Source organism: Oryx dammah, unplaced genomic scaffold (assembly GCF_014754425.2).
Source record: "Oryx dammah isolate SB20612 unplaced genomic scaffold, SCBI_Odam_1.1 HiC_scaffold_27, whole genome shotgun sequence".
NCBI lineage: Eukaryota > Metazoa > Chordata > Mammalia > Artiodactyla > Bovidae > Oryx > Oryx dammah.
In genome coordinates, this window is record NW_024070211.1 from 104986903 (window position 1) to 105002239 (window position 15337).

Here is a 15337-nt window from a genome sequence, read left to right on the forward strand (position 1 = left end):
AGAATGTTTATACAGCACCAGAGTTAGAAGCTGTTGAGTGGTGGAAACATAATGTGGTCAGTCCCGACCACAATCTCACTTTGCAGATGAGTTCACTGAGGCCCAGACATGTTTAGTCACTGTTTTATAAGACTACATTTTATGTAAGTGGCAAGGCCAAAACTTCAGACTGTCTTTAATTGTCAGCCCAGTATGCTTTGCAGTTTTTATCTAACAGAAACTGCAGTTTCTATCTTTGCTGTTTCTATCTAACGGATTTCTAAGCCCTCAGGTATAAATTATGTATTAGGGGTACATAATTTACCTACCTGTGTTTCTGTGTATCTCAAAGGTTGTTTTCAGTGGCTCCAACTTACTGATGATGAAACAGGAAGTGAGCTTTTTAGCTCATCCCAAAATTATATGGTATCTATTAGAAATCAAAAACAACATGGTTTTCTGTGCAAATATTATAGAGGTCTGTGGGAAAGAAGGGTTCACAACTTACTGTTTCTCTTTTTCCTGCTTTCAATGCTCAAAAGTTACCACATGTCATCACATAGTTAGGAATTTGTTAATAACAAAATTAAACAACTCAAGAGTTAACAGTATATATGTGACATTTAATTGACATTTCTGCTGCCTCGCAAATATGTACGACTAGGTAGAAAGAGGCCTATCTTACTCTGCTTAAATTCTCTATGTTAAAAATCTCTTAGATAAAACTATCTTCTGCCTCTAGTTCATATACATTTTAAGTAAAAAATGTCTCTGCAGCTTCTCTGGATATTATGTATTATTACAAAATCCCTGAACAGAACAATGCCTTTCCCTTCCTTAAGAAAACAAAGAAATGCCCTATGTTTTTATATTTAATAAACAAAAGATTAATAGTAATAAAGATAACTATTCACTAAAAAAGTATTGGTATTATTATCTGTATTTGCATAAGAAAACTGAGCCTTAAACAATTAACTTGCTGAAGCCCATGTGACTGGTAAAGGATGCGTCTGATCCACAGTTTATTGCTTTAAAACTCATGCTGCTGCATCCTACCCACGTGGATATAGGGGTAGGCATGCCAGTACTTTAATCATCTAATTCCCAGGTCAGAGGTTATGTAAGGCATTTTCAGTATGAATATGAAGAAGTCTTTCCTCATCATACACACAGGAAATATTTTAGACTTGCCAACTGACAGGTTGCTACTGCTGCTGCTAAGTCACTTTAGTCGTGTCCGACTCTGTGCAGCCCCATAGACAGCAGCCCACCAGGCTCCCCTGTCCCTGGGATTCTCCAGGCAAGAACACTGGAGTGGGTTGCCATTTCCTTCTCCAATGCATGAAAGTGAAAAGTGAAAGTGAAGTTGCTCAGTCGTATCCGACTTGTAGCGACCCCGTGGACTGCAGCCTTCCAGGCTCCTCCGTCCATGGGATTTTCCAGGCAAGAGTACTGGAGTGGGGTGCCATTGCCTTCTCCGAACTGACAGGTTACTACCAATCAAAAGGTTAACACATTTTTATGAATACCTGGTATAGAGAAATTAATAGATTTAAAAAATCCTTTTTTTCTTGATATTACATGAGGTTACCCTGCCTCTATTTTTATTTATATACAAAGTCTGATAAGGAAATACTATTCTAGGATTCATTGTTCTTCTGAAAAAATGTACTTTATGTGCTATATATTTAGAAAATAAATACATGCATTTTGGGCTTCCCTGGTGGCTAAGTAGTAAAGAAGCCACCTGCCAATGTAAGAGACAAGGGTTTAATCCCTGAGTCAGGAGGATTCCCCGGTGAAGGAAATGGTACCCTACTCTAGTATTCTTGCCTGGGAAATTCGGTGGACAGAAGAGCGTGGTGGGCTATATAGTCCATGGGCTGGCAAAAGAGTTGGACACGACTTAATGACTTAACAACAACAACATATGCATTTTGTTACTAGTTCTGGCCCTTTGAAATCTGCCTTGACGTGGAATTTCTATATTTTTTCAGGGTATGGTATCACCAATACCACATCTATACTTTTTTAAAAATATTTGTATATTTGTTATCATTACTGAAATCTTACTATTTCAATCACTCACCAGACTCCAGGTAACTTAAAGGTATGAGACTCCAGGTATGAAACTGATAAAATAAATTTGTAGTGATTTTACAAAGTAATGGATTTTGAAACTCTCTATTTGGAGATTATCTATTAAACTAAAAGCATAAAAAGCTGACTCTAGTTATCTCTTATTTGATTTAAAAGAAAAATAGTTTTATTTGGTTTCCTTTTTGATCATTTGTCAGGATCGTAAAGTTAAATGTATTTTTTTTAAAAATAGTCATTTCTTGATAGTCATTCAATGTAAAAAACACTAATTTGAGTGTAACGATTTATTCATTTTGACTTACTGGGTAATATTTATTCTTTCTATTTATTAAAGTTTAAATATATATTTTACTTTATTATATATACTTAAATTTTATCATTATAAGCAGTAAATTTTTTAAGGGACATAAAACCATGGCTCAATCTATTATGTGACATAAATCTCATGAGCCTTTTAATTTCCACTTTGTATTTATCCAGTGTTCTCTCTTTCAAAAAATGTAGAAACCTGTGCACTTGATATATGTGGAAACAAATTTCATGCTGTATTTTTGATCCATATTTATAAATATATCGCTAAAAAGGAAAAATGTACTTCACTTAGTAGTAAACAAGGTTCCAAACTGACGTCATTCAATAGTCGACTGACCCTACAAAATGGCAAGGGTAAATGGCGGTGAGCCCTATAGACATGGCCCTCATGAAGTTGACCATCTAGTGGAAAAAAATCAGGCGCTGGAAGAATAGCATCTGGAGCTTCAAGGATATATTACTGATAGACCTAATCGGGAAAGGTGCTATTGTGCCCAGGTTTTACTGAAAATAACTTCTAATCTGAGTGCTGGAGGAAAAGTTTGAGTTGGCATAAGGTAAAGAGCATATTCAGGGGAAAGAGGTAACATTTGTTAAGATCCTGACTTGAAAAAGACTGCTTCATTCCATGACCTAAAACAATGGCAATAATGTCAGACCTGGGAAAGTGAAATGAGGACTAAGGAAGCTGAACTTAGGGTGAACAAGAATTAGACTTCCTAGACTCTCCACTGTTTGTTTGTTAATATATTTGATCATCATCCTAAGGTAGTGGAAAGCTATTGAAATGATCCAAATTAGACTTACAAAGGTCATTTTGGTACAGTGTGCAGAAAGGATTGAATAGAGTCAAGCATGGGTTCAGAAAGAACAGCTTGGGTGAAATTACAGTAATTTACATTAGATTTGATGGATACCTAGACTAGGTAGTGTTATGAGGATTGTGGGAAAAGTGCACTGAATCCAGGCATAGCAGGTAGAATTGACAATATTTGGTGTTAAGTTGAATGTGGAGGTTCAGGGAAGAGAAAAATGCAAGATGGCTCCTAGGTTCCTGGCTGAGTCAGTCAGTCAGTTCAGTCTCTCAGTCATGTCCTCCTCTTTGCAACCCCATGGCTGCAGCACGTCGGGCTTCCCTGTCCATCACCAACTCCTAAAGCTTGCTCAAACTCATGTCCATCAAGTCAGTGATGCCATCCAACCATCTCATCCTCTGTTATCCCCTTTTCCTCCTACCTTCAATCTTCCCCACCATCAGGGTCTTTTCCAATGAGTCAGTTCGTCACATCAGGTGACAAAATCTCACATTCAGCCTGGCTAAATCATGAGACATTATGATACAGAGATGTCAAAGGAGCGGTATTTGAGAAGAGAAGAGGGATAGGAAAAAAACATTGTTAGTTTATTTTTAGAAATCAAAAAAATTTGAAGTGTCCATGAAATAAGTGCACATAAGTGCAGATGTAATATGGAGTTGGGTGATATGGATTACTGAGTTCAGAAGAGAGGGCTAAAGTGAAGTAGCTCAGTCGTATCCGACTCTGTGACCTCCTGAACTGTAGCCTACCAGGCTCCTCCATAGGATTTTTCAGGCAAGAGTGCTGGAGTGGGTTGCCATTTCCTCCTCCAGGGGATCTTCCTGATCCAGGGATTGAACCCAGGTCTCCTGCATTGCAGGCAGATGCTTTACCATCTGAGCCACCAGGGAAGCCCATACATAGTTCCTTGAGCTAGAGAGGGCTAGTCTGGAGAAAAACACTTGAGATCAGTGGGTATGTAAATGTGTTTGGAGCTATGTGTGTTAATGAGCTCTGCTAGGATAAATACAGCAAGAGAGGGAAAATGACTTGGATATCCTCTGTCCTTCTTGTTAAAAAAGGAAATATAACATTTCAAAGGATATTAAAAAATTTTTGCCCGTGAAGCATAAAAAATCAAAGGATTGGGATCTCATGAAAGGAAAAGTAAGAGAACATTAAAAGGGGAAGAATCAGGCTTGTCAAACTATTGAGAGAACAAGTCAGAGAAGAACTCAAAATTATCCTTTTGTTTTCAGTTACACAACATGAAGATGTTTGTCATATTTGGGAAGAAAACTGGTAGGCTGAGGATGTGGTAGATAAATGAAAGAAAGTAAAAATAAACATCTCTTCTAAGAAGTTTGGCTGTGAAATTGGAAAAGAGAAGTCTATAAGTGGTTAGAGGATTGTGGGCTATAGGACAGTATTCTCTTTTATACTAAAAAGGTAAGAGAGAATTAAGCAAGTTTGTGTTGATTGTAAGATCAGATAGAGTTACTAATGGAGATATTAAAGATAAGAGAAGAAAGTGATAAGAGATTGCTGAAGTGTTCTGGAAAGGTGGAAGGTGTCCACAATTTGGGTAGATGGGTTGACAACTCCCTCCATTGAAATGGGAAGGAGGAAAGAATCTCAATACAGAGAGTTTGTCACTTTGGGGTTAGGAAGTAAAGATATGACCTTCTGCTATCTCTTCTCTCAATAAAATAGGAAATAAGGTCATGAGTTTGAAATGTGTAGCGAAGGAAGAAGATTGGAGATCAAAGAAGAGTGGAGAATATTCAGAATTATCTTTGTAGAGTAGTGGGGACAGTGAAGTGGAGAAATATTAAGACTGTGTTGACCATGTTTGAGGCTGGGAACTATGTATTTTGAATGATGCCAATCTGCCAAGGGGTTGTTTTCTACAGTAGGTTATAATTGTTCAGTCACTAAGTAATGTTTGGCTCTTTGTGACCTCATGGACTGTAGCCTTCCAGGCTCCTCTGCCATCCACTGCTGCTGCTGCTGCCAAGTCACTTCAGTCGTGTCCGACTCTGTGCGACCCCATAGACGGCAGCCCACCAGGCTCCCCCGTCCCTGGGATTCTCCAGGCAAGAACACTGGAGTGGGTTGCCATTTCCTTCTCCAATGCATGAAAGTGAAAAGTGAAAGGGAAGTCGCTCAGTCATGTCCAACTGTTAGCGACCCCATGGACTGCAGCCCACCAGGCTCCTCCGTCCATGGGATTTTCCAGGCAAGAGCACTGGAGTGGGCTGCCATTGCCAGATTCGTGTGCATTGAGTCAGTGATGCTATCTAGCCATCTCATCCTCTGCCGCCCGCTTCAGTAGGGCCAGCAACCTAACAGACACAGGATCTGCTAGTCTTATATACTAATGATGAAGTCATCCTTAAATTTATCTTATTTTTTGCTTCTTTTTAGCAAGAAAGGAAAAATATTTTTTCTTTGAACTGGTATTTTTCTGTGTTCTCTGCGTTGTAGTGCCCTCACATGGCTGATCCACATCATTCACTTGAGTGTTTTCATGTGAACGCATTTGAACAAGCTGAGAATTAAGTGTGTGCCCTGCATCACTGCCAGTCAAAATGAAAAATCAGTGATTGCTTTGACTAAAGTCAGTTGAAGGTGCAAAGAAACTTCTTTTATAGATTAACACAATACATAACACAACATATTGGCAACACAACGGCAACACAATGCTGTTCTATTTTGTTGCACTTAAAATCGTGCTGATATTTTGCTATGTGTAAGTAATATGAAGATTTATGATTAAAAGTAGAGTGAGAAGGGACATTAATAGCATTTATTCATTCTGGAATTTTTATCCATTTTCTAAATGTACCTTGATAAAGCTCTTGTTTTGCAAAACTACAACTGAATCCCTCTTGTGCTCTTTATTAACTATGAAAGAAAGTTATTTCAAATATTTGACTGCTGCTGCTGCTGCTAAGTCACTTCAGTCGTGTCCGACTCTGTGTGACCCCATAGATGGCAGGCCACCAGGCTCCCCCGTCCCTGGGATTCTCCAGGCAAGAACACTGGAGTGGGTTGCCATTTCCTTCTCCAAATGCTTTCTTAAAGAATTTTTTGTTGCTGTTTTTCATCACAAAGGAGGGTGAAGGGCATTGGCTATCTCTACACACATGGGCAAAGTGGGGTAGAATGAGAAAAACCAGATATTTGTTATAAGTAGTGTTCTCTATGGTTTAGGAAATTAGGAAAGTAATTTATTGATTATCTACCGTATAAGGCACATTAAGTTGCAAGAGATTTAATATATTTTAACTAATTTGATCCTGACAGCAATCCTATGAAATGCTTTTTCTTTTTCCATGGTGTAGCAAAATGAACCAAGGCTTAGGGAAAAAAATTAGTAATTTGGCCACAGTTGCAAACCCACGAAATGCCAGTACTAACACCAGTCATCTTTTTTTTACTATCTGGAATTTAATGATCAATCACTGTGTATTATATACTCCACTTAGAATTTTATTAAGAATATTCCAACCAGGTTATCCTTAGGATGGATTATAATACATCCAGTTACAGTTGGCCCTCCCTATCTGCAGGTTTTGTATCTGTGGGTTCTATATCTACAGATTTAGCCAATAGTAGATGGTGTACAGTGTTCAAGATCCATGGTTTGAATCTGAGGAGACAGAACCCATGGAGACAGAGGGGCCTTATGAGATCTGAGCATCCTTGGATTCTGGTATCTACTGTGGGTCCTGGAATTAATCCCCCACAGATAATGAGGAACAACTGTTACCTGAAATCTCCTTTTGAATTTTTGTCAGAGTCTTCATATGTGCTGAGCTTGCACTTTAGTAAATTGATGAATTATTTACCAGTGCACTAATTTTTGTGTGTTTAATCTTTTTCAATACCAAAATGACATAGATAGCCTCAAAATACTTCATGGCTTGGCCTGACGTGACTTAAGTATGGAGTTGCTAAAATTACGGAAATGGAAAAAGCAAGCTCAATAATAAAATCATAGGATCATAACAGTTCTAAACTTCATAATGCTAAAAGACATAATGGTATATGAAAGTGAAAGTTTACATTGACCTTTGTCTTCCTTGACGGTATTTTTCTACTTTATTCAATGTGCTCATTATGTGCACTATTCTTACCAACTGTGTATTTATGACCATGAGTAACCCTCCAGACTGGACAAAAAATGTGGAGTAAGTAGAAGATTTTTTTTTAATCTTGCAAAATTGTTGTCCCTTTATGTTTTGAATTGTGCTTCTATCACCTTCACACCTCATCAGTTTCTTCAGCAAACTGTACTGGCTACTCCAAACCAGTTACACAGTGACTCAAGTTTATTTCAACCACTGATTTTCTGTAGTACAAAGCTTGCACTGGCTCATTCAGCTACTCAGATTTGACTGCCAATATGTATAGCCCTTTATCTTCCTCGTGAGTCTCACACTCTTTTCAAGATTATCAGTGATTACTAGTATCTGATGATAAATTGATACATAGTTTATATGTTCTTTTCCTCATAGCTATCACTTTTCTATGATTTATTAGTTTATATTTCATGGCTCTTAATGAGGCACACTTTATTAAACAAAAAAGCCTTAATTTATTTTTGTATTGATAACTGCTTGCTTAAATTAGACCAAAGCCAGAGTATTTCATTTAATATGTATAGAATCATGTTATTTGGGCCTTAAAATTAATTAATGTAAGCAAGTACAATACTCATATATAGTCAATGAAAATGTCTTTCAGTATGTAACATTTCTTTTTTTTTCCTTAAGCCCTAACTACGGTCTAAATCATGGGAAGACCAATATAGACCTATATAGAACCTTCTAATTTTTATTTGTTGTTTTTCTCCTTTAATATATTTACATGTAAATTACCTTCAGGATCTTTAATGTGGGCTTGGCTATTTTCTCTCAGGTACACCTTTACAGGGATTTATACTTTTGAATCACTTATAAAAATACTTGCAAGGGGCTTTTGTTTAGAAGATTTCACATTTCTACGGGACCCATGGAATTGGTTGGATTTCACAGTCATTACTTTTGCGTAAGTACCTTAATACATTTCCTGTCCAGGAAGACTAAATCATTAGTGGAAGCCTATACTGTATTTCTCCTTGGTAGCTTCCTTTAACAAATCAAGCATGTTTCTTGGTTACCCTGTGAATTTAGGATATTTTTTCTTCCAATCAAATTATGCACTTTGGAGAAGTTAGGGACTATCATAGTAAATTACATGGCTTTGATTTCAATTAGTGTATAAAGCAATAAAATGTTTCCCAAGTAATAGAGATTATGATCAACAACAATGCCATTTTCCTCTTAATTGGAAAATATGATGGCAACACTCACTGAAGTTGAAAAGGTCTTGTTGAAAGACCAACTTAGATTTCCCTAAATTCTGAATAACTCTGATTTAATTCTACAGGTATGTAACAGAATTTGTAAACCTAGGCAATGTTTCAGCTCTTCGAACTTTCAGAGTCTTGAGAGCTTTGAAAACTATTTCTGTAATTCCAGGTAAGAAGAAACCGGTATAAGGTGGTAGGCCCCTTATATCTCCAACTGTTTCTTGTGTCCTGTTATTGTGTTTGTGTGTGAACTCCCTATTACAGATATGTGACAGAGTTTGTGGACCTGGGCAATGTCTCAGCGTTGAGAACCTTCAGAGTTCTCCGAGCTTTGAAAACAATTTCAGTCATTCCAGGTGAGAGCTAGGTTAAACACCGAGGCTGACTTCAGCAGCATTAGTGGTGCAATCACAGCTTTTGTGCGTAAGCCTTGCTGCTTTTCACTTATTGCAAATGTTTGTAAAAAAGCAAGAATCAATACATCAGGTTTTGGATGGATTTGATTCTTTGCTTTTACTAGTTGTTTTCTTTAAAATGATCGGTTCTAAATCAGCCTTTGAGTTTAACAAGTTTTTGCATGAGGCATTTGCAGTAACAGGCTACATGGTTTGCGTCCTGTAACATCAAGCTTTCCGCATAGAAGCTAAACTATGAGGCATTTGAACTGATGCAAATTTGACCAGTTAGGTCTAAAATTGGTAATTATGTTAACTTCAAATAAATAAAAGAGCGAGAGATAGCATGAGTGCTGCATGGGACTCAGTTTTCAGATGTCTTCCTTTTTTAACCCATTCTCAAGCTGATAGAATTCACCAATATATAACCTCATAATTCAGTGACTTCAAGATTTCTTACTATATTATTCATACAGACTTTCTAAAACCAGTGAGAGGTTAGGGAGTAAGACATCTGCAAATAAAAGCAAAGTCTTTATACAAGGTTGATGTTTAAGCATGAATATCAAAACCATTTCTTTTGCTCTGAGGAGTATTTGGAAATACACTTTTGGTTTGTTTCCATTCACGGTTTTCTAATGAAAATACAAATTCTGCTTTCATTCATTTTCACCAGCTGGCGGGCTTTTCATGAAAGTGTTATTCAGTCACAAACATTAAACTAATAGTGTTGGCATTCTGCATGATATCTTTATTTTCCAGGACAAGCTCCTGATGTTTTTCTCTATAACATAGCTGTTGAATAGTACACTTAAATTCCTCCCTTTGATTTTATTTGTAGGCCTGAAGACCATCGTGGGGGCCCTAATCCAGTCGGTGAAGAAGCTCTCAGATGTAATGATCCTGACTGTGTTCTGCCTAAGCGTGTTTGCACTAATAGGATTACAGCTGTTTATGGGCAACCTGCGAAACAAATGTTTGCAATGGCCCCCAGATAATTCTTCCTTTGAACTAAACATCACTTCCTTCTTTAATAACTCATTGGATGGGAATGGTACCACTTTCAACAGGACAGTGAGCATGTTTAATTGGGATGAATATATTGAAGATAAAAGTAAGATATACTCTTTTAATCATTAAGCTATTTAGTCCTTTAAATATTTTTAAATATATATATATAGTGAAAATTGTCTCAATTTTGATGTGAACCAAATTAGTTAGGCCAGTTTAAGATAACTTAATATATGTGATGGGAAGTCCCCTGGTGGCTCAGTGGTGGAGAATCTGCCTGTAATGCAAGAGACACCGGTTTGATTCCTGGGTTGGGAAGATCCCTTGGAGGAGAGCATGGCAACCCACTCTAGTATTCTTGCCTGGAGAATCCCATGGACAGAGGAGCCTGGTGGGCTACAGTCTACGGGATTGCAAAGAGTCAGACATGACTGAGGCGACTGAGCTCACATGTATGCAATATATGTGATATAGAAATCAAGTGATACCTTACTCCTTTTTCCTTATCTTTTGATCAACATAATAAAAGCTACCATTTGAAGACATATTCTTTTCCCCAGTGAGTCTTGAAAGAAATACAATATAATGCTGTATAAACAAAAATATTTATTCGAAAGACATTGATCAAGAGTTTTCAGTCATCTTAATAAATAAATCAGTAATTTTAAGTATTCAGTGTATTTTACTGAAATGGATTGCTAAGAAGACTGAGGAATTTGACTCAATATATTTACTGAGCACTTATGATGTATCTGGGAGTAGAAAAATCAAGATGAAATCTGAATTTGTGTACTCATCATAAAATTAAGTTAAGCAGCCTTAGTCAAGCATCACTTATGAATGAGAAAGTATAAACTCAAAACCTACCTTTATAATATTTTTATTCCAACTTATCTCTTTGGTATCAATCATTGTATTAGAATTGTTTAATTTTATTTTAGAGATGGACTTAAAAACATAGTAATGATATACTTCAGTATAGGGCTTTAGTAGTTTAGCGGTAAAGAATCTGCCTTCCAATGAAGGAGATGTGGGTTTGATCCCTGGACTGGGAAGATCCTCTGGAGAAGAAAATGGCAACCACTCCAGTATTCTTGCCTGGGAAATCCCATGGACAGAGCAGCCTGGCAGGCTACAGTCCATGGAGTCTAGAGTCAGACATGACTTAGCAACTAAACACACACACATACTTCAGTATAATTTCTTAGTGAAGGCATTGAATTTGTCATTGGAATGTCCAAATTCCTCATTCTCTGTGTACAATTAACTAGCCAACTTCAATTGGTCTCTTGATTATCAGTATTCCACAGGGATGCTTAGTCTGAGGTAACTTTCATGACTTTTAGAACTATATGAAAATTTATCATTTCCCACATTATATTAATGTTTTAAGAGTTAGTATTAGTATGAAGATTTATACTGGAGAGATTAAGGTTCACTGGCTAAGTGAATAAATAAAACAAATAATTTCATTATTTATGGGCTTTCCTGTTCATTAATATTATAAAAGCAGCATAGTGACAATCTTTGCACAAAAATTTTTCATGTATTTCTGATTGTTTCTTTCAGATAGATTTATACTAATAGAATTTTGAAATGTTAAAGAGTTTGACAGTATTAAAGCTTAGTTCAGTTCAGTCACTCAGTGGTGGTCCAACGCATTGCGACCACATGGACTGCAGCATGCCAGGCTTCCCTGTCCATCACCAGCTCCTGCAGCTTGCTCAAACTCATGTCCATAAGTAGGTGATGCCATCCAACCATCTCATCCTCTGTCATCCCCTTCTCCTCATGCCTTCAATCTTTCCGAGCATCAGGATCTTTTCCAATGAGTCAGTTCTTCACATCAGGTGGCCAAAGTATTGGAGTTTCAGCTTTAGCATCAGTCGTTCCAGTGAATATTTGGGACTGATTTTCTTTAGGATGGACCCATTGGATCTCCTTGTAGTCCAAAGGACTCTCAAGAGTCTTCAACACCACAGTTCAAAAGCATCAATTCTTCGGTGCTCAGCTTTCTTTGTAGTCCGACTCTCTCATCCATACATGACTACTGGAAAAACCATAAGTTTGACTAGATGGACCTTTGCTGGCAAAGTAATGTCTCTGTTTTTTAATATGGTGTCTAGTTTGCTCATAACTTTTCTTCCAAGGAGCAAGTGTCTTTTAATTTCATGGCTGCAGTCACCATACAGTGATTCTGGAACCCCCCAAAATGAAGTCTGTCACTGTTTCCATTGTTTCCCCATCTATTGCCATGAAGTGATGGAACCGGATGCCATGATCTTCATTTTCTGAATCTTGAATTTTAAAGCCAGCTTTTTCACTCTCCTTTTTCCCTTTCATCAAGAGGATCTTTAGTTCTTCTCTTTCTGCCATAAGGGTGGTGTCATCTGCATATCTGAAGTTACTGATATTTCTCCTGGCAGTCTTGATTCCAGGTTGTGCTTCATCCAGCCTGGCATTTTGCATGATGTACTATGCATTAAGTTAAATAAGCAGGGTGACAATATGCAATGTTGACATACTCCTTTCCCAGCAACAACCAGTCTGTAGTTCCATGTTCAGTTCTAATTCTTGCTTCCTGACCTGCATACGGATTTCTCAGGAGGCAGGTCAGGTGGTCTGGTATTCCCATCTCTTTAAAAATTTTCCAATTTGTTGTGAACCACACAGTCAAAGGCTTTGGCATAGTCAATAAAGCAGAAGTAAATGTTTTTATGGTATTCTCTTGATTTTTCAGTGATCCAGCGGATGTTGGCAATTTGATCTCTGGTTCCTCTGCCTTTTCTAAAACCAGCTTGAAAATCTGGAAGTTCACAATTCATATACTGTTGAAGCCTGGCTTAGAGAATTTTGAGCATTACATTGTTAGTGTGTATGATGAGTGCAATTGTGTGGTAGTTTGAACATTGTTTGGCATCGCCTTTCTTTGGGATTGGAATGAAAACTGACATTTTCCAGTCCTGTGGCCACTGCTGAGTTTTCCAAATTTGCTGGCATATTGAGTGCAGCACATTAATAGCATCATCTTTTAGGATTTGAAATAGTTCACCACTAGCTTTGTTCATAGTGATGCTTCCTAAGGCCCACTTGACTTCACATTCCAGGATGTCTGGCTCTAGATGAGTGATCACACCTTATCTGGTCATGATGATTTTTTTTGTATAGTTCTTCTGTGTATTGTTGCCACTTCTTCCTAATATCTTCTGCTTCTGTTAGGTCCATACGATTTCTGTCTTTTATGTGCCCATCTGTGCATGAAAGATGGCTAGAGAGGCATAGTCTCAAATTCCACTCTAGAGAGATCAAACTATATAACTCCTATAGCAGTGTCTATGTTACTGAATTCCCATTAATATTAACTGTTACTGTATGGTAGAGAGAAAAAAATATCTCTTTTTAATTATTAATGTGGTAGAATTTATAATATGTTTATCAGTAGCATTAGCAATTAATATATTTTATATAATGTGAATTATCTGTTGGTATTTTTACTCATTATTCTATAAAAGTATAGTATATTTGGGGAAATTCATAAGAATTCGATAATTTATCAAGTATATTAACCTTTTGCTTTTTTTTTTTTTGAAAATGTATTCTCTAGCTTGTTTTTCTTCTCATTGTTTTGATGCCTAAATGACTTTGATTTTTAGGCAATCAAGTCATCAAATTTTGGGTTTTCCCCCCCCATATTTAAGTTTATAAATGCCTCTGGATTCAGAGATAATACAAATTTTCACCTAGATATTCTACATATAAAACAGCCTCATATATTCTACATTATAGAAAGTCTTCATATTTTTATATGAAGGGACTTGTTTCTAAATCTTTAGAATTATTTTTTGATATATGTTTTGGGGTAATGATCTAATTTTTTTCATAAAACTATGACTCAGATTGACCTACGTAATCAATTAAGATATTCTTTGAATATAGACTCTAAGTATTTCTGAAAACTAAAAAAAAAATTTGTGAGGGATATATGTGTGTGTTTAAATGTGTTTATGTCTGTGTGTTTTTGTATGTGAAGATGAAATATGTATGTTTATGCATTTGTCTGTTCCCTGAGATATTCTCTGCAACTTATTAGCATCATGTATAAGGTATTCCTTAAGAATAAAAACTAGGTATACTTAGAAAATCTTTATCTCCAAAGGGGCAAGTTTATCTTGAAAGACAATAATCAAGCCAAAACTCAAAACAAAGCACTTATTTATAGCATCATGGAAAGGGCAAACAACTAAGCCCACTTTTCACAAGAACCTAAGTTAAAAGTGGCGGGAAAAACATGTCTGAATCCATTTTGACAACATGTAGACTAAAATGTTATTTCATGGCAGCATTTAGAAGCAACAAGGCTTTTCTTTCTCTTACTTTCTGTGCCAAGTGAAAAATATCAGTTTGACAACTATTTTTCATCTTACCTGGGTTCGATCACTGGGTTAGAAGGATCCGCTGGAGGAAGGAATAGCACTCCAGTATTCTTGCCTGGAAAATTCCACGGACAGAGGAGCCTGGCGGGCCACAGTCCATGGGGTCGCAAAGAGCTGGACATGAGAGACTAACACTTACTTAAGCGATTTGAGTTTATATTTGCAATAAATACTGATAAGGAATGCTATAATAGCATCTTACATCTTAAAAAATGTCTTTTTAAACAGATTTTCTAAACATTTGTTTAATCAAAAATGTTTGTGATATTTGTATAGTATTAGTTATTATTTTCATTTAGCCATACACATATTTGGGCTTCCCTGGTGGCTCAGCTGGTAAAGAATCCGCCTGCAATGCGGGAGACCTGGGTTAGATCCCTGGGTTGGGAAGATCCCCTGGAGAAGGGAAAGGCTACCCCACTCCAGTATTCTGACCTGGAGGATTCCATGGACTTTATAATCCATAGGGTCACAAAGAGTCAGACACGAGTGACTTTCACTTCATTTCACTTCATACACATATTTATTATTTTATCAATTTTATTATGCTTTAAAATATGTAAGCTTTGTTACCCAGACACAGTGGCTAAAGCGTTTTGAAGGTTCTTCAAAATAATTCTTTCTATTCTTTGCTCTTTCAAATAGGTCACTTTTATTTTTTGGAAGGGCAAAATGATGCTCTGCTTTGTGGCAACAGCTCTGATGCAGGGTAAGTGCTGTTTTGTGTCGAGCCTCAGTCCACACTGCTCCACAGGCCTTAACCTGCCACTTCCCGCCCACCCTGCCCCCACTTGCTCCTCATTCAAAGCCCTCCATAAATTCCACTTCACGCTGACTCAAAATAGCTGGGATAAGTGTGGATTCTCACCTCCTTCACATACTCATGCAGCAATTATTTTTCCATACTAGGTCACAGCTAATCTTCCAAATTAGTTCAATGGAAAATAGAAA

The 15337-nt window shown here is 37.1% G+C and overlaps 1 protein-coding gene across 2 annotated transcripts in view; it reads left to right on the plus strand.

Annotated features, from left to right (window-relative positions):
- Positions 1 to 15337, plus strand: part of LOC120854866 (sodium channel protein type 2 subunit alpha) — a 149304-nt gene that overhangs the window by 61810 nt on the left and 72157 nt on the right. For both annotated transcript variants that reach the window (XM_040229255.1, XM_040229254.1), the window contains exons 4-8: positions 7295 to 7384; positions 8115 to 8243; positions 8812 to 8903; positions 9784 to 10056; positions 15032 to 15095. In XM_040229255.1, the coding sequence (XP_040085189.1) occupies positions 7295 to 7384; positions 8115 to 8243; positions 8812 to 8903; positions 9784 to 10056; positions 15032 to 15095 (648 nt within the window). The remainder of the gene's footprint in view (positions 1 to 7294; positions 7385 to 8114; positions 8244 to 8811; positions 8904 to 9783; positions 10057 to 15031; positions 15096 to 15337) is intronic.